At 30.5% G+C, this 24,857-nt stretch overlaps 2 protein-coding genes across 2 annotated transcripts; both read left to right on the top strand.

Moving 5' to 3' along the window:
• Nucleotides 1–33: 33 nt before the first annotated feature.
• On the top strand, nt 34–9,350 carry LOC132944363 (26S proteasome non-ATPase regulatory subunit 1-like). Its single transcript, XM_061013668.1, has 11 exons — nt 34–1,827; nt 1,899–2,157; nt 2,219–3,285; nt 4,047–4,167; nt 5,147–5,317; nt 5,383–5,574; nt 5,674–5,936; nt 6,032–6,142; nt 6,409–6,487; nt 8,537–8,726; nt 8,809–9,350. The coding sequence occupies exons 1-11, from the start codon at nt 680–682 to the stop codon at nt 8,817–8,819; spliced, it is 3,612 nt and encodes a 1,203-aa protein (XP_060869651.1). The 5' UTR covers nt 34–679; the 3' UTR covers nt 8,820–9,350.
• A 13,894-nt stretch (nt 9,351–23,244) lies between these two features.
• Nucleotides 23,245–23,673, top strand: LOC132945740 (microtubule-associated protein Jupiter-like). The gene has a single exon (XM_061015492.1). It carries the CDS (start codon nt 23,274–23,276, stop codon nt 23,664–23,666), a length of 393 nt encoding a protein of 130 aa, XP_060871475.1. The 5' UTR covers nt 23,245–23,273; the 3' UTR covers nt 23,667–23,673.
• Nucleotides 23,674–24,857: the final 1,184 nt, after the last annotated feature.

Raw genomic sequence — 24,857 nt, 5'->3', positions numbered from 1 at the left:
CTAATGAGATAATATTATCTTGGTCCGTGGGTGTTGCTTGTGTGCTACTTGTTCGCTGATAACACAAAATGATAAGACATCACTGTTAAAAAACGGTCTCGTTTCAAATTAAAAATATTTATTTTAGCAAATAGGTGTCACCCTTGCTGTATGTCGTATGATGCAACTCGCAAATTTCCAAACTCTAAATTATCGACTACCGGATATTATTATCGACTGAGTCCAGCGAGAATATCCTAAATCCTTAACCACCAGTTGTAGAATGTAAATTATACCTATCGAGTTTCGGCGATCACTAAAATTAAAAATACAAACATAATATCATGCTGTTTCAAAACCGCTTGGATCATAATATATGATCTAAGCAAAACCGACACCGAAATCAATAAAATAACTATAATTAATGGAGTATGAACGGAACCAAATGATAAATTATGGAGTTTATCTTCTGAGACCGCGGTAGTGGTGTCTAAGTAGGTAGGTATTCAGTTTGTAGACCTTTTGATTGTAATCGATATTATCAATCTATATTATAAAAATACATCGTAGTAAGTTCGCGGCAATCACTCGTCGACCGGAAACATGATCTTTTTACGTTCGCACCAATTTAATTTCAGTGTTTACTTGCGGCACTTGAACTGTTTCCGTAGATCGATCACTGTCACTACCGACCAGCGACATGAGTGTAACGTCGTTGGAGGACGTGGTGGTTTTGCTGGAGGAGTTGACGTCGAAGTTGATATTTTTTGGGAACCACACGTTGGACAGTGTCCTGAATGAGTTTTGGCACGACTTCTCGTGTGCCATTCAGATCCAACCTGACATATTTATCCACAAGGACAAGATTTTGGCAAAACGGAGTCTGGCTGCCTTGTTTACAAGTAAAGTATACTTGCATGTCGACTCATTGCCTAATTCCCTGCGATACGCCTTAGCTGCCAGCGATATGATCAATATGGATGCTTGTGATGAATACACACAGAAAATAATCGCCAAGTGTCTGGACCACTACGCAAAAGTCTCTATGAAAGGTGCTGAAGACACAGCTCCATTGCTGTTCATGGATGTGCGTTTGGAAGACGTTTTCAGTTGTATTTTTCGAAAGTGTTTAGACGACAAAAATTACAAACTTGGATTGAAATTGGCCTTGAGAACAAAGCGTATGGATATGTTCAACAAATGTATCAAATCAGGAGACAACATTAATGAAATGTTGTCTTACGCTAAGCAGGTGACAATGAGTACTTTTGAAAATCGTAGTTTTCGTACTACAGTGCTTCTAAGTCTTGCCAATCTTTACCGAAAACAAAATGACTTTATAAGTTTAAGCCAATGTTTCATATCTTTAAATGACCCAAAATCAGTAGCTCAACTTCTCAAAAATCTTATTAAAAAAAGTGATAAAAAATGTTGCTTAATGGCATATCAGATAGCAATAGATTTATTTGAATTGGCATCTCAACGGTTTTTGTTTAGTGTTCTTAAATCTTTATGGCAAAAAGTTCCTTCTAGTACTCGTACTACTAAAACTATAACTGTTGTGTCAAGCAAAGTTACTGCAATTGAACATAATACTAAGGTACACTCTATTGAATCTGTTGGGTCTAATGATAAATACCACCAAGAAATGATACAAAAGCTTACCAAAGTGTTAAGTGGAAAATTGAGTATAGAGAAAAATTTACAGTTTTTAACTAGAAATAATCACACAAACATGTATATTTTAAATCACACAAGAGATTCAGCTTACACAAATATCTGTTATACGGCTACCATGATCTCTAATGGTTTTATAAATAGTGGTACGACAAGTGATCATTTTTTAAGGTAAATTGTTTAATTTTTTAGTATAACATAATATTTTTAATATTTAAACAATTTACTATTACATGTTTTAGGTACAATCTGAAATTAGCCAACTGGACAACTTGGGAAATATTTTCTGCTATGGTTTCACTTGGTGTTATTCATAGAGGCAACGAAACAGATGCTCTTGAACTAATACACAGCTACTTGTGTCTCAAGAAAAATAATTCATCAGAAAGTTTATGTTATAGTAAAGGCGGTGGTCTATATGCTTTAGGTTTGATCTTTGCCAATCACGGTACAGCTATTAATGACTATCTTCTTAAACAACTCAAAGATGCACAAAATAAAGTAAATTAAAACCAATTAAACTTTAAAACATATGATTTTATTATTCCATTTCTTATTTTAGATTGTAAAACACGGATGCTGCTTAGGAATTGGTCTGTCCGCCATGGGTACATGTCGTAAAGATATTTTTGATCAACTGAAAATCAATATGTATCAAAACAACTATGTGTTTGGTGAAGCTGTCGGATTAGCTATGGGCTTGGTTATGTTGGGAACAAAAAATGACGAAGCTCTTCAAGACATGGTAGCATTTGCTCAGGTAACGCAGAATGAACAAATGTTGAGAGGTTTAGCTGTTGGAATATCATTTTTCATGTATGACCGACTGCAAGAAGCTGACCAATTAATTACTTCTTTGCTACAAGATAAAAATCCTATATTGCGTTGTTCTGCTATGTACACAATATCCATGGCATACTGTGGAACTGGAAGCGAGACTGCAATTAAAAAATTGTTGCATATTTCAAATTCTGATGTTAGTGATGATGTACGTTCCGCAGCTGTCACAAGTTTAGGATTTTTATTGTTCAGGATACCTGAGCTGTGTCTTCAAATCATCAGCAAACTCACAAAGAGTTATAACCCTTACATTAGATATGGTGCGGCTATGGCACTTGGTATTGCTTGTGCTGGTACTGGACATGTAGAGGCCATTAGCTTATTAGTACCATTGATTAATGATTTGGTAAATTTTGTGCGTCAAGGAGCACTAATTGCTTCATCTATGATTTGCATTCACCACACAGAGAGCTCTTGTTTCGAAGGCAAATATTTCCGTTCTCTATATGCTAAAGTGATCAGTGATGAGCATGGAGATGATGTGGTTAAATTTGGAGCTATTTTAGCACAGGGTATTATCGACGGTGGTGGTCGTAATGTTTCAATTTCACTGGAATCAAAAATTGGACACACTAATATTTTAACAATTGTGGGTCTAATGTTGTTCACACAATATCAGTACTGTATATGTCTAGCCCATTGCTTAACTCTAGCTTTCACACCCACATGTGCCATTATACTGAATACACAACTCAATATCCCAGTCTTAGAGTTAAAAAGCAGTAAACGAATCAATCATACAATACATTACAATTCATTACCTCAAGAACTTGCTGAAAAAAGAGGATGGTAAGTTGTAGGTACATAAGTTTACATCGGTTGTATGCCTTAAACCAGTGGCGGTTCTAGCATACAGGCAAGATGATTAACTGCCCATACCAAATTGTTTGATGTTCACCTATAAAAGTTCAATAATATCATGTCAAAGAATTATTAGTCGAAAGAATAAAAAAAACTCATTAATATTTACAACTTGTTAAAATTATTTTGTTTTTTAAATTTCAGTTATACGTATCATTGTCACTATTTACATAAGTACCTACATCATTTTTTTTTTTTTAGTACTTTAATGATAAAAGAATTATGTAATAATGTATTAAAAGATATTGTAAAATTATTTAATATATTCAACATAAAGTACATTCTATTTTGCATAATAGAATAAAGAAAATCTATATTTTTTTTGGTATTTATATTTGAACTGTAGTGCAAAAAAAAAAAATTGTGGTTAGGGAATCTAGGTTGGCCTATAGCTTACTTATAAATGAATTATATTTATGCCAGTACGAAATTTGAGTCCTAGAACCGCCTCTGCCTTAAGGCCTAAACACATATTATTTAGTAAGCATCATTATTGAGTATTTAAATATTTATAGTGTGAGATAAAGGCAAAACTTCAAAAGTGAAGTCTTGAAATTGACTGGGTACAATAGTATGTAAAGAATAATAGTTGAGGAAGTCACACTAATTTGTATTTACCCTTGCACATAATTGCATAATGGTGTTCATAATATCTTTTCATTTACATTATAGTATTTTGTCTTTTTCAGGATCCAGTACTTATTTAATCAAAGCTTTAAGACAAAGTCTGTTAAACGCCGTAGAAAACATTCAAAACTTGATTATTTTGATTACAGTGTTCTGATTCCTAAAACTGTACAAGATATAGAAGTATGTAGTTTTTTTCTTATATTTACATAGTTTAACATAACTTGTGACACATAATTTGACTAATACTTACGGACATTAAAGTGTTTGTCATGAATAACTTATTTAATTATTTGAAAATATTACTGTGTTAATATAAAGCTTTGATAATTATTATTTTAAGTAATTTTTTCGGTTTGCCTAAATCCAAAATTCAGTTGTAAACTTAAAGTAAAAATTATTGTTTTAGTTTTTGAAAATGTGTAATAGTCAATTTGTAGAGGTATTTGTTATGTAAGTTAAACTATTATTATTAACACCCAACAACTAACAAGTATTCAAATAGGGAATTATGTAAGTTTTAAATTAAGGTAGTAGATAGGAAAGTAGATATTGCATGAAGTGATTATATTTATTTTCTATTTATAATACAAAAGGTATACTAGAAGGGGGTCAAAGTCAAACTGCTCAAAGTTCAAAAAATTGAACCGAACTAGGTATTTGGTTCAAATTAAAAGAACTTTTAAAAAAAATTTGACTATATCTAACATGAACAAGAAATGTTTTCTCTGTTCTTTTGTCTATTTTATCGACAAAATATACGCTTGTATTCTATGCCTGTTTATTATTTTCAAAGTGCAGAGTTAAATGTTCATTCTAGTTGCAATATTGTTATCTTTAATTTTAATTTTAATAAAATTAAAATTATATTATTGTTGGTACAGTGATTATTTGTTGTGTTATCAAATTATTTGTACCTTATAGACTATAAGTAATAATTTAACTAGCTTATAATTATTTTGGCTTTTTGTTCTTCACAAAATCAAGGTGGTATGGGCTTGATTTGATGTTAAACGAAATATTAAAATTGAATTTGTCATCAACACTAAATTGTTCGGTTTGAGACCATATTTTCGAGTATGACCCACCTCTACAATATTATACATTTAAACATTAAACTAAAGAAAAATTAATTAATAATGTGTATTATTTTTAATTTTAGGATATCAAATTGAATTGGTCAACTGGCCATTTTTTTTTACAAAGGATAAATTGTTATTCTGAAAATTACAAAGGTATAAACTGTTTACAGTATGATGACAGTAAAATTGTTGCAGGCTTATGTGATAATACTATAAAAATATGGGATAAACAAACATTAAAATGTATAAAGGTGATGCATAAAAGTTTTAGCCTTTTTAATTTAACAAAATATTTCACAAATAATCTTTTGTTTAGGTATTATATGGCCATACAGGGTCTGTTCTATGTTTGCAATATGACGACAAAGTGATAGTGAGCAGTTCCAGTGATAGTACAATTCGTGTATGGGACATCCATACTGGCGAAATGATGAACACTATGATTCACCATACTGAAGCGGTCTTGCATTTAAATTTTAGGAATAATATGATAATCACTTGTTCAAAAGTTAGTTTTATTGATTTTTTTTTAATGCTTTCATTTTTATTTCAACAATTTTAAATATAATAATTTATTCATCATATTTATTATTATTCTTTAACATAGGACTGTTTAATAGCTGTATGGAATATGTGGTCACCCTTTGAAATTACTTTGCGTTGTGTTCTGTATGGTCACCAAGCAGAAGTAAATGTAGTAAATTTTGATGACATTTACATTGTATCAGCTTCTGAAGATTGTAGTATTAAAGTATGGAATACATCAAGCTGTGATTATGTGCGCACTCTTATTGGTCACACATCCGGTGTTATCTGCCTTCAATATAAAGAACGATTAATTGTTAGTGGAAGTTCTGATAGAACCATAAGGTACTACTTATAACTTATATCACTTTTTTAAAGTATGATCTAATTTATGACAAAAATAATTATTAAATTAATTTTGTTTTTTATTGTATAACTAGATTATGGGATATTGAATATGGTATTTGTTTAAGAATACTGGATGACTACGATGAATTGGTGCTATGCATTAGATTCAATAGTAAAATAATTGTCAGTGGAGCATATGATGGGTAAGATATTATATTTTGATAAATAAATAGATATTTAATTTGTATATCCCATAAATTATTTCTTACTTCTTAGTATATATATATATATCAATTGTTCTTGTTTATTATTACATATTACAGTTATTTATAATTAATAGTTTTTATCATAATAATCATGTCATATTCAGCTTTATAAAATTAAGTCAATAATTTTAAGACTTTAACATATTTTGTTAGTCAAAGTCAGTTATGTAATTTTAATATATTATACAATTTATGATTTCAAGGAAAATTAAAGTATGGAATTTAGAAGCAGCATTAGATCCCAGAGTTCCAGTATCTAGCTTATGTCTACGTTCACTTAAGGTAATTGTTGTGTGCTTGTTTTGAAGTAAAAAGTTAGAAAGAGAGTAAGTTAATAAAACTTGTTAGATTAGTTGCTTTGCAAATACCTCTTTGCTAGAGGACGCCACACCTGCATGTGTTGTCTCCGTCTTACAAACGCGTAACATATCAAATTTACGCTCAGAAATTCAAGTTTTATGCCGTTAGCTTAAAAACTAGACTTATGAAACTTGATGGTAAGAACATTATCTATGTTATCTACATTATCTATGTCACTTAAAAACTTAATCATTGTAAAAAAAAATTCCAACAAAACACAGATAATGTTCTTACCATCAAGTTTCATAATAGGTCTATTCACTCTTATTTTTAAGCTAACGGCATTAAACATGAATTCCTAAACGTACATTTGGTATGTTAAGCGTTTGTAAGACGGAGACAACTAATTGATCTTTGTGAAGTTGCATGTACTTACATACAATTGTTTTATATTTATTTTCAAAATGAAACATTAATTTTAGCTACACATCACAATAAAATATCAAAAAAAATCTAAATGATTTATTATTGTATACCTAGAACTGAAACTACTTTTATAATACTGTGTTAATTTTTAGATTCTGAGCGGAGCAATAAATGTGTTGATTTTAAAATGTGTGTTTTTTTTTTTATTTTTGGGTCTGTCATCACCTTTTAGAACAATATAAATGCTTGAATTTTCTTCAACAGTATCTTTTCTGATAGGAAAGTGAATATAGTTGGACTTTGGGGGGTCAAAAGTAAAAATTTCTCAATAGTTTTCAAAAGCGCTGTGAAAAAAAAGAAAAATTAAGGAAAACGAAAATTTTTACGCAAAATCTGTTTTCGAGAAAATTGATTTTGGTTTTTGGTGTAACTCTAAAACAAATGAACGCATATACATGAAATGTTCACTGGTTGTTTATATTTGCATTTTCTACACACGATAAAATTTTCAAAATATTTAGATTTGTTTTGAACTGTTAAGGAACATTTTTAGTTTCCAATTTTATTAGTCTTTTTTTTTTATTAATGTCAATTAAACTTTATTTGTTGGGTAAAAAAGCTTCAAAATTTAACACAAGGCTCCTACTATATTGTTACAATGATATTTGAAAAATATTAAAAATCCTTAGTCACAGTTATTTTTATAAGCATTTATAGTTTAAATCTTGACAAAATACGGAAAAATCATGAAAATAAGCAAATTATTTTGAGTCAAGAATTCATAAAAATTGATCTTTTTAAATCTAAGATTTGAAAATGTTATACAAGATTTTTCATATGTTTTCATACCTAAAAAAAAAATGTTCACAAGGAAGTCAAATTAAATTTTTATGAGCGTTTGAAGTTAATATTTTTACAATATTGGATATTCACTCGATTTCTCATATAGTGGTTTTGTTATTTTATTGTTAGTTAAAAACGAATAACTGTAGATATATGACAATTTTACTAAATGTTTATATTTTTCATTTTCTATACACCAAAAAGTTTTGAAAATATTTTGACTGTTTTTAAGCTGTTTACGGACATAGTCAGTTTTCGATTTTTTTTAGTTTTTTTTTCTATAAACATCAATAATAATTTATTTGTTGGGTAAAAAGCGTTAAAATTGAATGTAAGGCTCCTGATATATTGTTACAATAGCAGTTGAATAATATAAAAAATACATAGGCATAATATTTTTTTATAAGGATTTAAAGTTCACATTTTGACAAAATGTATCAAATTTAAAATTTAATTATTATTTTGTAGTTAAAAATGTATAAAACGTTCAAATTTTTAGCTAATGATTGAGAATTTATAACAAGGTTCCATGTAAATAGTTTATAATATATAAAGTATACTTAGTAATATCATAGGCTTACTGACCGTTTTCGCTCATAATCATTTTTCTTATACAATGATATTATGTCATTGAATTCAAATTTAATACCATCCATTACAGTGACCCACTTGTAACATACTGTACAGCAGAGAGACATCCACTTACCCATTTTTTTTTTATTATTGAAACATTGAGGAAATTAAATAATTTTTATCTTGCAGATGCACACAGATGCAGTGTATGATCTAAAATTTGATGACTTCCAAGTTGTTAGTTGCTCAAGAGATGGCACTATACTAATTTGGGATTTTCTCAATTATAATGACACAAATTACATGGAAGCAAGTTCATCAAACAACATAAGCGTGCATGATGGTTCTGAAGTGCTTGCTACAAACACCCCTCCTTCACGTATGTTGTATCTATATACCTAATTTATAATAATATGGTATATTTTATTTCAGAAATTCACTCATTATGTAATTATTTTTAGGTTTTCAGTGACTTGGAGGTGACTTGTTTATTACCCAGATCGGTGTTTTGCTACAATAATACAATACAGTATTCATTGTAAATAGTCGCATAAAGATAGAAAAGTAATCTATTTTCTATATTATTATTTTATTGATTTAAATATTTTAAGGTTTACAAAAAGAAAAGATAAAATTGACTAGTTCTTTAAATGTTAATGTTTGACCTTATAATACTTAGTTATTTTTATATGGTGTTTTCTTCATAAAATAATTTTTAGAAACCCCTTTTGTATTACATTGATGAAATATGGACTGAATATTTTTAGTTTTTTGTTATGCTCAATCAGATGAGATGTTTTTTATTTTTTTTATTTATAAATACTTAAAGTTATTAATAGTTAAGTTTTTCATAATTTATTAGGTATACGTCATATGAATAAATCAAAAAACTAATTAGTTGGAAAACATTAATTTATTTGTATATTTACTGTTAAAATTACAAATAACAGAAATTACATCAAACCATGACCATTTTGCATTAATAAACTTTTTTATCTGTGGATTTTGTTTTAACCGTGTATTTTCAATCATAATAATATCTTCTCCTAAACAATTGTAGCATAATAATTATTAAGAATACTTAGTATATTATTTCCAAAATTAATTTCTGAGGTATATAAATATTTCAAGTACAATGTTATGTTATATACTTGCACGGAGCATGAATAGTTATCTACAATTACCTATATGATTACCTATTATATATTCTGTAATATGAACTGTAATGCTTTTGAAATATTAATTAAAGTATGGACTATGGATAGTATTTAGGCAATTATTCCCTTGTCCACTTTCAATACTCTATAGATAGTATGTACTAAATGTACCTATTGCTTAAAATAAATATCTAAATATTATAAAACTGATGAAGTTGTTCTGCTATATGCCTGCATGTATGATTCAAGTGTACATTTTCATTGAATAGGTTGCTGTAATGGATGTATTCAATTCAGTAGGTATGATGAAAAACTGAGCTGAGATAGCATGTTAGCCAATCTTATTTATTAAATTAGAACTTTTAAAATGGTGTTAAGAGGATTGTGGTGTAAATAGCTTAAAATTAATCTAAATATTTTGGAAATTACATTGCGATCAGCAGTGCTCGAATAGGGGGGGGGGGGGGGGCGGGCGGAGCTCCTCTACTATTTTTCTTTTTTCTTTGCTTACTCCAACTATTTTTACTTAGACGGGGGATAGTACATACTAATGCACAAAATTATTACTGGGGGGGGGGGGGGATTAATAATATGCAAACGTTTTTGTAGTCCGAACTTAAGGCCTCTTTAAAGGTGGAGCTACTGGATAAAATCATATCCCCCTTCCCAAAGCAAAACCTTAACATGCCCTTGAAATCAAAAGCTGTTGACATTAACCCGAAAAAACCCCTTGTGTATAGGTATGCCAATGCCAACTAAATTATAAACTAGGAACTCGTATAGCACTCCAAAAATCGATCCCGTCCTACCTACTTATTTATGTTAGTTGGGTGGTAAATTATTTTTAATTTTGTAATCCAATGTTTTAATAAACTATTAAATGGTTAGGTACAGGAAAATGCACCTACCGAAATCGATTGATCGCTGAAATACGAAGGAATCCAGTAAACAAGATTTATGGGTGTTACATTTTTACGCGTCGCGTCCACGTTTGTTAAAAAAATAATCATGTCAAAAACGGGGTTGTTCCGTAGTTAAGCTTAAACCTTTAAAGGCTTTACAGAGTTTATACATATCTTACCTATATGAAAAGGAGGTAAGATTTTTTTATACAGATTACGCAGCTAGGTATAATTGGTTTTATATTTGATTTGATTGCGTTGCTCGTGTAGTTTTGATTTTGTTAAAATCGTTACAGTCAAGTATATTACGCACAATATATTGAATTTATTAACATAATATTAAAATATTAATAAAGTAAATAAATCATCGCGCATTATTATTTTAGTGTCGTATATATCAGTCATGTTCTAGTACCTAGAAGGGAAAATTTGAAGAATAATATGTATATATGCAGATGATCATAGATTTATCGTTACGCCTTTAAAAAAATGTTTCCATTACAATTTACAACTCGTCTGTTTTATAAATATAGACGACAGTAAAATATATTATCGCACTATATTAATTTATTGCGGCTTAAAATATCCTAAAGCGATCGTGTAGCGCGTAATGACCCATATCTATTCTTCAAACGCGATCAGAAAACGATCACAATATACACGCATAATATATTATAATATTATTATTATCCATGTATAATGTATATCTATATATTATAAAATATAAATAGCGCGTATGTGTATTACGCATTGCTTAACACGATTTGTCGTACGCGCATACCGGATATACTCCGCCACTCCGGTACCATATCCTTTACAGTCTTGTTACAATTTTAATTATTGTTATTATTATCATTACGATTATTATACGATTCCACCACGTGTCGTTTGTTTCGAAGAATATGTGATAATACACGTCATATTATATTATACTGCCTGGGACACGTGATGGTTTCCTTTTCGTCAGTAGCATTGCAGCCATCGCGCCGCCCGATATAAAATACAATATCATATAATAAGTACCTCAGCTATAACCATCCCTATGTGTGTGTTGTGTGTCTCTCTGCTGTATGTGTGCATGTGGCATAATATACATCTCCGCGTTCTTCTGGATCTGCAGCGCGGGTTGACGTGACGATATATTATATTATACTTTGATCGCCAAAAATAACACGATAAATTCGTTACACGCGCTCACAAAAGAATAATACTTGTCAACAGTGCCGGATATACGAGCGTATTATATTATAATATACGACACACACACTCGCACATAAATCTATTGTACGACCGTAGGTAACATGTTAGTATATAGGTACCATTATATATTAAACCTATTTATGCGAGTGTGTATAAAATAGGCGGCAATTGGCTCTAATTGTTGGGGGGGAGGCAACAACCCCCTCATGACCCCCCATGCCGCCTTTAGTGTACAGTATATACCTAGGCGGAAATCGGCTGGGGGTATTATTGAGGGTGACCTATGAGTCCTCTCGAAATCTATAAATAGCGGGATTTTAGCCCCCTAAAACAAACTATGGTTACTTTATTTTTCTACATAATATTTGCAGTAATTGTTAATATTAGAATTTATTTTAAAATTGTTTTCTCAAAAAAATGCAAAATTAGATTTTTTTATATGCATCCTTTTTACACCAATTATTTATATAAGTACGGAAATACTCAACTCCAGTGGTGCATTTATAAATTAAGCGTCCTGAGGCAACATTTTACTAGCGCCCTCCTCCCCTAGAGAAATATACATTTAATATTGATTATATTTTATAGATAATAAATATAAATATATTGAAAATAATCATTAATACCTATACTTCAATAACCTATACTTCAACAAAAAATATTTAAAAAAAATACTTTTATATTTTTCGTCGTACACGGTCTTGAGCTAATTTTTGAATGACACCATTATAGTTTATTGTTGTAGTGACATTAGCCTTTATGTTCATAGTTGCTATTGCAAGCAGTCTTTATTCGCCTATGTTTGACCTTAAGTATGATTTTATGACTCTTGGGCTGAAAACGATATCTCAGTTGAAAAGTTACTAATACTGGAGTGTATAATAATATTCTTAAAGCAATATCAACATGAGAGAACAATCTCTTATACAATTTAAAGGTAAGATTATTAGTCTATACCATAGATGCGATTGATGTCCATTGTTCGGAGTTTATGTGCGAAAACGGCAATATAATGCAGTACTTATAAGTTATAGCCCATAGGTAATAGGTAATAAGCTCATCGATATTTATAAGGATTAGAGGAAGTCGATTGCATGGTGCATGCAGAGGCGTATTTACGATTTTAGCGCCCTAGGTTCACACATTTTGGCGCCTCTTTTTTCTCAGTTTCCTTTTACTCACTGTCACAAAAACTTTTAAGCCCCCTCTTATTTACAATTTCCTTTTTCTCTCCGTTAAAAGTGCAGGGCCTGAAACGGGTATAAATCATTATAAAACCGAAACCGAAAATATAATTTAAAAAACGGTATTTTTATTGAAAATCTTCGTATTTTGACATTTTGGAAAGCTTACTTTACACAACAGGTGATTCAAATGCTCGATCCGGTAATTCAAAAAAAAATTAATAAACTAAGATTGAACGTAAATAGTCCAGGCCTTGAAACCGATTTTAGAAACCGGTATAAACCGTTTAAAAACTGAAACCAAAAACAAAATCATTAACAATATCGGAAAAAATTGGAAACCGATATTGAATCCAAAACCGAAACCGAAAAAAAATTGAAAACTGATTTTCAAAATCGAAACCGAAACCGAAATTTCTTCAATCGGTTTCAAGCCCTGTAAAAGTGATAACCCAAAATGTATATTTTCCCCTTACCTATTGAATTTATACTTCCACTAATTTAGAGAACACTTTTATTTTACCATTACCACTACATTTATTCTTATAAAAAAAGTCAACATTTATAATCAAATAAAACAAATTACAATTTTAGAGTTTAGCCTTTTTTATGACAATATAATAAAACACATTATACATATATATATATATATATATAGAAATACGTTTAGAAATGTAAGAGATATTATAAGAAAGATACAGGTTATCACTTATCAGTTATCACTAATATAATTTCTCAACAAATCCAATAAAATAAAAAAATAAAAAATTTTTTTTGTTATAACCTCTAGCGACGGCGCCTCTTTGAGGACTCAGAATTTGACGAAGGACTTTATTTGAGGCACGTGCCTCAGCTTAAAGGGTGGTGGGTGTCCTGGAGACTAGGGGCATTTCACATAGTATAGTAAATAATTTATTAAGTACACACTAAGACTAAGACAATCATTCTCAGTTACTATTTAAGTAAATACGTAATTATTTATGTAAGTATTTATAATTACTAATATAAATTATTGAGCCTCATACGTTAATGAAGTTTGCCACGTCACTGGGCGCATGACCGTTCTCATACGTTGTTGATATGGGTGGAACTCCTTTTGGGGGATAGACCAGGATGGCCCTCCTTTGACCTAAGTTCTATAATCCCAAATAGTGTGTTAATCGAACTGATACTTCTAAAATTGTAGTGTTTTCATGTACTTTCTGGAAGTAAGTGGACAATAATATAATACGATTTATGTGATTGTTGATAAACAATTTTTGATTCGTTATCTTATTCATATTTTATTATTACAACGCCATAACTGTATTTTTATTTATACTCTACACACAGTGTGTATATAGTATATACACATATTTTTAGATTTATATTAAGTAATATTATATATTTATACGTAGGTAATGTATATAGGTACAATAGTACATGTGTGTTTGTGCACGTACAAGTGCGTGTTTCGTATACGATTCTATAAAAAAAAGAAACTAATAGCTAGACAAAAATAAAGTTAGAAAAAAATCATTTCCGTTTCAATCAACATTGCCAAAATAACAGTTTTTTTATTTGTTTATTTTACGAATTTGTTTAATGTCAAGTTAATTTTAATCAGCTCAGCTCGCCTCCTATTATTTGAACTATTTTTAAGCGGGTTATAGGAATAACTCTTTGTACCTGTAGGCTGCAGAGTTTCATAATGTTAAAAAAAAAGTGTATTGTGTATTATAATATAGTGCAATATTAGGTATAGAATACTAAAATTGTAAATATAATAAAAAATTTGAATTATTATGAGTAATCAATAAATAATACATATTACTTATATTTAATATTAAACATTCATTAAAAATATTTATCCTAATTTATCACAAAAGTATAAAATTACGATCTGTCTCTAAATAATATCCAGTTAACAATATATTTAATTTGTTGTTTTGTTGCTTATTAGTTATTTACATAATTTTTTAGATGACATATTTTTATTTTATTTTTTTTGTTTTTGAAAATATAAAGATAGTAAGGGTATGGCTTAAACAAAGATACTTGGAACGTTTTGAAATAATAAACTTCTATTAAAGTTAATCGTGCACTACAGATTACAGGTAGGTAGCCGGTAGTGGCGGTTTGAGCGACATGGTTATAGGGGGCCAAGTCATAATTTTCGGAAAATGTTAACAGTATAAAATTGTTTAGAAATACAACTTGGGGGAAGGGGCGGCCCCTAGAATCCCCCTGGAGCCCCTGGAGCCGGTACCTATAAATGTTATAAAATGTATGATACTATTAAATTATTATATATGTATAGGATTCTATACTATTAATCCATAATTTGTAAGCTAAATGCCTCTCAACTAAATACGAATTGTCTCCCGACGTACTCTTAATTTTATCGTAAACGAAAATGATCTGGTACTAATTGCCTTCCAATTGGCAGGTATTAATTGTGTAAGTGGTCCCTAAACTCCTTAAAATTAAAATGTATTTTCATTAAGTATACTTTATAATGGCTTATACACTAACATCGAAAATATAATATGATATAATTTATGTTATAATAATAATATTATCCATCTATATGCATAATTATTCCACTTCGGGTGATCCGACGTATTTTGTCAGCATAAGGTACTAGCCCATCATGTACATATTTTTACGATTGCACGTGCTATGAACAATTTTTTCTTATTGTTTCATTGTTAATATTTCAAAGTAAAATAATTATATAGAAACAAAATACTAGGCAGCAGGCAATAGGCAATAGGCATACACACTTTATTTATACAACACAATAATAATACCGAACACTCGTTTTACGTTGTCGTATACGGCGCCTGCTGACTGGGTTTGACAAATAAACAGACGATTGTAAATATTTTGTATTTTATGACTTATTTACAAAATGAAATTATACAAATATGTGTCTTTATTGTATAATATATAATATTACAACACGTTAGAATAAAAAAAACACTAGCGGAAATGGTGTGTAATATTCATTTTGGTCGGTGCGCGTGTGTGTGGGGTAAACAATACTACACGGTTTAAAATAATACAATTGTTGTTGAGTAAGGATTAAGGTTATAATGGCTGATTGATTCATCTTCCTTTTTTAAATATTGTTTTGTTGTTGGTTAGTATTATTATTATTCACTGCCAAGTCGAATGCAGTTATTTAAATATGCAATTATGGTAAGAAAAACAGTTGGGAGGTACCTACCTACTCACTATTTTATACAATGTATTCAATTACAGTTATATATTAACTTATATGCTGATAATAATTTTGTTTATTTATAAATCTTAAAATAAATGTTTACTAATTACTTTAACTTAACAGATGATTATCTGAGCAAATCATATGTCCAACTCTAGTTCTCCGTGCTGTATAACCAAAAGTTTAGTTTTTCGTTTTGACTTGAATTATTTAATTTAAGTTATTTAATTCGTGTAATTTATTTAATAATCAGTATTCACTAGCCATTTATGACTAATTATATTTTATTTTATATATTTTCAATATTATGTATGGGTAATAATATAATACTTCAAGCTCTAATGCATCACGTGTACAGTGTACCAATAATAAAACAGATAATTGTACATATACCCATATGAATACTATACATTATACATATATTATTGTATCTATATTTAATATATTATGTACTTGTTTCAAATTAAATACCTAGGTACTATTATATTAATCGACCAATATAGTTAGAAAAATAAGGAGTATACATTTTTATTACTTATTACCAATTATATCTTCTAATATTGCCAATGCTTGTTATCGCTTTGTTTCAGCTGCATAAATTCATTCATATTATTTTGATGTATGTATGTCACGTATAGATTTGCCAATTGGACTTATGCCAGATTTGGACGTATGTTTGCAATTTCAATCACTCTACGGATAGCAATAACTTTAATAATAATAATATACGTTATGATATTGTGTAGTATGGTACCAGTCAGCAGTCAGCACAAGCACAATACTTATTGGTTTTTTAACTCGACTTCTGTAGGTCTCGCATTCTTATTGACCCACTCAAAAGAATTTCGTTTAAAGCCTCGTACTAATACTGTTAGGGTTTAAATATTATACCGAAATTCCCGGTACCTATATAACAATTGAGCATATTATTTATAATAGTTTTTATGAAAATTAATTATTCTATTTATCACATAGAAAAGACTGTCCGTTTAAAGTTTAAAATAATAATGTCTGCGTGCTTCACTGGTTCACTGTTTATTATTTAAATAATATATTATTATCTCTACTCTTAGAACTTTTCGTACATGTGATTCGGCCAAGGTATTGCTTTCGATATTTTTTCAGATGCCCAAATGTGCCGACAAATCAGTTGTCGAAACATCGGGGAGAACTTATAAATATACCAAGACCGTTCATGAGGGGTTCTATACCACTTTAGTTACTATATGAATATATAAAGCAAAGGAAGTAAAGCACACCCAAGATAAAATTCGTTTAAGTGTTTGACCAGGATTTGAACACTGTATGTGCATATTAACTGTTATTTTTAAAAACGATTTGTTCAATATAAGTTATTTAGTTATGTAAAGTAGTTTGCTTTGGTGGGAACGAGGGAGGAGGGGTGACCGAGAGAGTGCAGTTTGAACAAACACACAAAAAAAAAACAGTCCTCATTGACCAGCACACATGTGCCCCCGACGGATACCAATAATTATTGAGGAGGTCGATATACCTACCTAATATTGATATTTTAGTTACTTATATGTGCAGTATACATTTATACCTAAATTATCATCATACAATATAATATGGGTATTCAAGTTATTACTCTAATGAGCTAGTAATAAGTAGGTACCTATACATTATATAATGATATGATATTTAATTTAGTATGAAAAAATCCAATTAGATATCTTAATAATTGAAAAAATGAGCGTTATACCTATTTGGAATAATAAAAATCGAAAATATTATTCACTTTAATTTAGGTAATCGGACTAAAATAATTCTTTTATCATTTTGGAGCGATTATAGTTACCAATGTAATATTGAGAGTGCTTTGGATATTTTTCGAACGATCGCCTAACGTAGATATAATATTATAATATATCTGCTAGATCCTGTGAACGTTTCTGAGTTTCCCGATACTCCCAACCACTTTGTTGCTCCATTTTAACATGTCTCCAACTAGGGTTACAATCACCCCCCATCGATCGGCTAAATGCAAGAGCGCATGGGCGTTAGGCAAACAAGTCTACCATAAATACGTAATTCAGTTTGTAGCCGCCAATACAATACGACTGTTATTTTCAAAGTGTGCGACGTGCGTATTATCCATTTTAATTCAAAACTGTTTTCATTGATGTATTATTTAAAATTACTTATTTAATTTCTGTAAAAATTTCCCAATTATTGGTGTTATTTAATAAATAGGTACATTCACGAGTGGATTAAAGGCGGAGTGGATATTGTTCTGTTATATATAAGTTGTATCCCTTGTTTACGTTGGCCAATTTTCAAATAAAAAGATACAATACGCCCATAGTAATTTTATAACCGTTTATCATATTTTTCACCGGTTATTTTATTTATATTTTTGTGACTTATGATAGAGGCGAACATTTTGTAGCTTTAGTCTACCACCAGCCTGCTCTTTTGTAATACCTTGATCTTTATCCGTGGTAGGTATATCGTTATGTATTATATCGTAAGAATAATATTTGATTTCATACATAATATATATAGTGAGACGTACATATACAAATAAGAATGTATTTGTACAAATAGAGCTGCTGGTGGTTTCGGGTTGACTAGAATAAAAAAAAAAAGTTTGTTTATAAAACGTGTTGACGGAGTGGGGGGGGGGGAGGGGGTTGATCTCGTGCTCAACCTGAAACCGGCAGCTGCAGCACTGCAGTCAGCGCACGCTTATGTGTGAGTCTTATTATATATAATAATATCGTCTATGCCTATATAATATTACGACGCGCGTACGTGTTTTTATACACCTTTCCGACTTGCGCGTTAGTTGTGTATTCAAACTCGGGGCCCTGTGCTGCAGTCGTCCAGATTCAACGGTCGACTGTACAACGGCGGCACATGGCCGTGAATCTTGAACGCATATGAGTGTGTGTGTGTGTGTGTGTGTGTGTGTGTGTGTGTGAGTGTGTATATACGTTCACAGTAAGTCGGTTGCGGTGGCGGTGGCACGGGCACAATGGCAGGAAGTGCACCCGGTTATCAAAATTCAAAACGCGGTGGTCGTCGTCGGCGGCGGCAAACGTACTTACAGATAGATGATATACGATTTTTTTTTCTCCATATTTATTTGTTATTATTCGTTCTCTTTCTTCCTCACCCGGTGGATTTGAATATACGCATCATGTATACACCAGGTATAACGTGTGTTTGTGTGTGTGTGTGTGTGTGTGACCTACGGTATAGCGCGGTTTCGGCCAACGCTATTCGCTCATTGTTTGTAGAATACAATATTATTGTTGTGTGTATATAGTTTCGTGATGCGAAAACCCGACGGACAAAACGGAAACGACTTACCGCCACCGCCGCTACATCTTTCCGGACGACGCCGCCACCGAGAGAGGGTCGTTTACCCGGAGTCGTAGCGGAGGAAAAAATACGCTTCCTCACGTCGGATGTTGTTTTAAATTTTTTTTTTATTGTTATTACTTATCCTGTACGTATACAGATGGACGTACAAAACAACCGCGTACTATAATATTATAAAATGATATATAGCTGGCGTATACTACTGTGGCGCGACCAATTAGTCTTTTGGGGCCCTATATGTCTTATACAAAATGTGGAACCCTAAATTATAAACTCACATTTTATATAGTGTACGATAAGACCAAAAGCGGGACTGCGCACGTGAGCACTGTATTTTTTTTTATTAAATTTTTTTTAATCGTATTTCTTATACGGTTTACGACCGTATCGTTTGTTTCATAACTTTTAAAATAATAATAATAATAATAATACTTTATAATAAAACGTAATAAAACGAAAATAGCATATTTTATAATATTATATATACCTACCCTACGCTTTTGTAGCTCCTCCGAGAAACGAAGTCTGCAGTGACGGGTAAATAGTTTGTATACGGTGTTATAATATAATAGCGCCGAGCAGTAAACTAGAGCTTAAATTATTTAATTTTATAGTGGTTTATTTTCGTTTATGATTTAGTGCTCAATAGTTGCGTCGTGAGTTCACAATAATAATGTGCGTCTATATAATATTATAATACACACCGCGATCGTTTATAGTATTTTTATGTATTGGTTAATAACTTCAGCTGATAAACATGTCATGTGCCGTTTTTCCGGACACCAACTGAAGTTTAACACACGTAAAACCTTTTTTATAATCATATCTACATAATATAAGACTTCCATTAATCACATTGACGAGTGGCTTAGTTGTTGGTCATTAAAACGTCTGGTATATACATGCGCGGCCCGAACTCGACTTGAGCTTGTCAATCACGAGACGTTTTCTTTTATAGACCTCGCGGTGACAAAATGTCAATAATAAACGAACGCATGCACGCACGGTAAAAGACCTTTGGCGAATTGTCAAAAGACCGCAGGGAGTATTAAAATAAACGCGGGGGCTCTTTGTTTTTGACTGACAGCCCAAGCCCAGAGAAAAGGTGTTTTTCTTCGCCATACGCCACGCGTATAGTGTAATCGTTGCAAGGATGACTATTAAATAATTATAGAAAACCAAAAACAAAGATAAATAAACGATTGTTGAGGGAACTGGATTAATAAGCCATTTAATGTAATATATTTGATCAATCGCATTATTGGATTTCGAAAAATGTTTTGTCACGAAACAATTAATAAAAATAATATTTTTGAGCAGTATACTATTATAATAACGACGCCTTTTGCAATGATCGAGGCGCAATACATAAAAAAACAATTATTCGAGTTTGTAATTATATATATTTTTAAGGACTTTACAAAAATTACTATGTCAACAGCATATTATGTATTATGTTTTCGTATTTAGAGTATAATATTACCATTATTATAATAACGCGATACTTGGAACACCCCTAGTACGGTAAACAATAAAAGGTTCCTTTATGTAATTTCCATTAGGTGCCTAAACTATAAATATCGTTATGTAATTATGTTTAGTTTTTTTTTTTAAAACTATTATTACAGAATAGAAAAACTAAAAACGAGAATGCAATAATTCAATTTTTTCTTTCAAAACGTGTCTGTTCTGTCCCATTGCTTTTTAGTTTTCAATTTGTGTACACGCGTGTACAAATGAAACGGATATGACCGAAAAAAATGTTAAAGAAATCGTGGGCGACACGATCCAGTCGATTTGCACAGTTTCCTTGATCTAACGAGACTCTTCCGTTTAGTTTCTTTGACAGACGCACATACGAGTATAATACGACATACATACACAGAAAAAGACGGGCATACACACAACACACGCATAAAAAAAAACATAATAATAGAAATATATTTTATTTTAGACGACTTAAACGAAACAATCTTTTACGAATACGATTTTCTAAATAGGTCAATAAACGTTTACCAAAATATATAATTATACTAGTATTTTACTACATAATATATGACTAGAATTTATATAGATAATAATATATAGATATATGGACGGCATTAAAATTATAACATATTGTCTTACGTTTTTTGATTGCTATACGTGTGAAATAAAATCAACAAGTTAGGAAACCTTTTACTCTGTAAGTATGCTAAATTCCAGTTTTTTAAACGTATTAATTCGACGAACAACGTAATAATTTCATATACCTACAATTGTTTATATTGAGTAACTACGGACAATAAATACTAATTACCACTAATGAGGTATCTTAATATCAACAATCGTAACTATGTAGGTAGGTATTGCAGGAAACACAAAACGAATGGACACAACGGAGATATAGGTACCTAAGGTTTTCAGAAACTACGGACTAAGATTAATCTCAGTCCGTGTAAGAAACCTAAAATTAAGATTATAACTGAGCACATATATGTAGGTAATCCTATATAACACATTATATTTTCAAATTTATTTATCTGGCCATTAATATTTTAACAATTCGATTATTTAAGCGCTTATAGAGGTAACCACACTGGCAAATTGCAATATAATATTATCATGTTTTTTAATCTTTTATAAAATATAAACTAATATAAAATCGACTGCAGCAGTTGTAGAGTTACGAAAGTAATATTATATATAATTCCATACCGTTTCGTAATAATCGTAAGGGATCGTATCTTCCAAAACAGGTTTTGGAATGTTGATAAACCCTAAAAACAAATCATATATAAGACCATTTTGCTTAGTGTTGTTGGCCGATCGCTACGGAACGCAAAGGAATTTAAAGTAACATGGGTAGTACTTACTACTTTCCAGTTAAAATTCTACCCTTGGTTCGATCGAAAAACACGGTGTGGTCAGGATTCCATGTCTTGTTAACTAAACCACTGTTTCGTTGTACGCTATGTTATTATACCCATCAGTAAAGATTTATGTCCTTAATGTTTTTTTTATGTATATATAATGATTATAATTTACAAAAATACATTAACCGTACAATAAAAATAGAATACACGTAATAATTAATTGCACATTATAATATAACATCTCGGGTTAAAAAGGGTAGTAAATACACGAGAGTGTATAATAAAAACTAAAAGGTATACGCCTAAATTCGAAAAGTATATTATATTTAATGTTTATTTATATAAGTTATTCGTTATAACTTATAAGTCTTTCAGCAACTTCTTGATATTGAATACGTATTAATATATATTACTATTAGACGATTATATTATATTTATATGTAGGAAAATACGAATTTTATAGCTTTACAATTATTAATATTATATTATATAAAAAAATTAAAATCATAAAAATAGATCAACAATAAGATTTTTCTGTTTTAGCATAAAACTTCAATATTGATAAATTTAATTCACCAATATATTGACGAGTTCATGACATAACAATAGTTTTAAAAGTATTAGAAACAAATCTTGACTAAAATAAAAATAAATAACCTGAGTACTAATGTAAAAAGAGATAGTTTTAATTTTTAAAGGCTATTGTAGTCTAAAAAAATTGAATAAATGCCACAATTAATCGAAAAAATAGAAAATAAAATTTCATTCAATGTTATATTACTTAATATATGAAATATTATGAATCGATTACTTGCTATCTTCGTATTAAGTTAAATTTAATAAAAAAAAACAATATTATATCGTCTTTGACTGTTTGGAATCTAGACCCTCGATACCTACTCAAATAATAAATAATAATGATAACGTTGGAAGCAGTCATATAATTTTTAAATAAAACGTTAAAATACAATTTCGTTTTTAGTATAACTAGGTCGTACATTGTCGTGCATTGTCAGTATTCCTGGTTTGACGTGTTTCTTGTGTTCTTTTCAACTCTCTCATTAACTGAACTATGGCTACTTATGCATCCTACAGACACATTGAATTGGACCATATAGGATGTGGAAAAAAAAAAGTCTTGAAACCACCAGGTGGTGGAAGTAGTGACATTTTTGGAATGACATCATGTGATGAAGGTAATCCACATAAACGTGGTACAAATCAGAAGAATCTCCAAAGCTCTATTATTTTGGGTGGTCAAACACCAAAACATAGTAATGGTACAGTTACAGCCAACGGAAACTCTGATAAACCTGATGGTAATCCTGTGACTGGAGAAGGCTATGAAGCTCCTAAGGTAACAGCTACACCAGCTCAGCATGTTTCTGCTCAATCAGAACCAACTCCAGAACAAAAGAAGTCAAGCCGTGTGCAACCAGGTGGATACAGTTCCAGGTTATGGTAATAGCTGGACCAGGGAGACCAATAAAATGTTGTCACAATTTATATAACGCTTTGTATTTCTATGATATATTGATGACCTTTGATCACATTTCATCAAAAAAAAATTTATTTTTGGTATATGTATAGCTGTATCGTCCAATGAGAAAAATATAAAAATTAAAACTAGTAAATTTGTAGATTATGTCGAAGAAAATGTCTAGTTTATGGAAAATCTATTTCAATTCTAATTAATATAACAGTGATTATTTAATATAATATTATTATGGAGCAAATTAAGGAAAACAGTATGATGAGTCAAACGAATGTATTTAGAAAACAAACCTGTTGGTATATTAGGTATATAGTTGTACATTTTTAGTAACCTCTAAGCACATATTATTTCGACTTCATCCTAGGACGACTTTCTGTCGCGCATTCATAAAAATAGCTGGCTACCGAAAATGTCGGTGCAGAATGCAGACGTGTGATGGATAAAAGACACGTGACTTGGTATATATAGGTACTTATACATAATATAATATGTAGCTGTAACATGGTCGATATGATAACCATCTCGGGTGAACGCGATTATATGTGGGGGAGATGTGGCAGCAATACTGGTATAAAAAATATGAATACAAACGGATTCGTACAAATAATATAATATAGCTATATATTATATAATACATCATTATTCGTGTACCTATTCAGAACATAATAATATTATATTACTGTCGGGTGAATTTTCGGTGTGAGAGAAAACACGCACCTGATATTCAATTAATACCTAGGCCTCAATAATATTGTTAAAAAACCCATAAACCAGATGAGAGGATCCTCACGCCTACCCTCACCCCTTGCACTCTGAAGACTGCACCATGGTACATGTGTCTAATTAAAAACCGTCGGGCATCGCGTACGAAATCACATATACATATTATATACAGGGTGTAACAGAAAGACCCGACAAATGAAAAATAAAAAATGTATAATAGTCAAACGTATGAAAAAAAATATGAAAATGATATGGATTATACATTATAATTTAAGATTTTCTTATGTCTGAAAATTCCCGAAAAGAATATTTTAAAAAATGTTTTTACGTTTAGAACTAATTTACTCCGAAAAAAAATTGATATTTTAAGAAAATGCAAAAAATTAACCACTTTACTTATTTAAACGTTTTAACAATTGACATTTTTCTAAAAATTAG

Source organism: Metopolophium dirhodum, chromosome 5 (assembly GCF_019925205.1).
Source record: "Metopolophium dirhodum isolate CAU chromosome 5, ASM1992520v1, whole genome shotgun sequence".
NCBI classification, from domain to species: domain Eukaryota; kingdom Metazoa; phylum Arthropoda; class Insecta; order Hemiptera; family Aphididae; genus Metopolophium; species Metopolophium dirhodum.
Note: the sequence above shows the minus strand (reverse complement) of the source record. Positions and strands in the feature narration are given on the sequence as shown.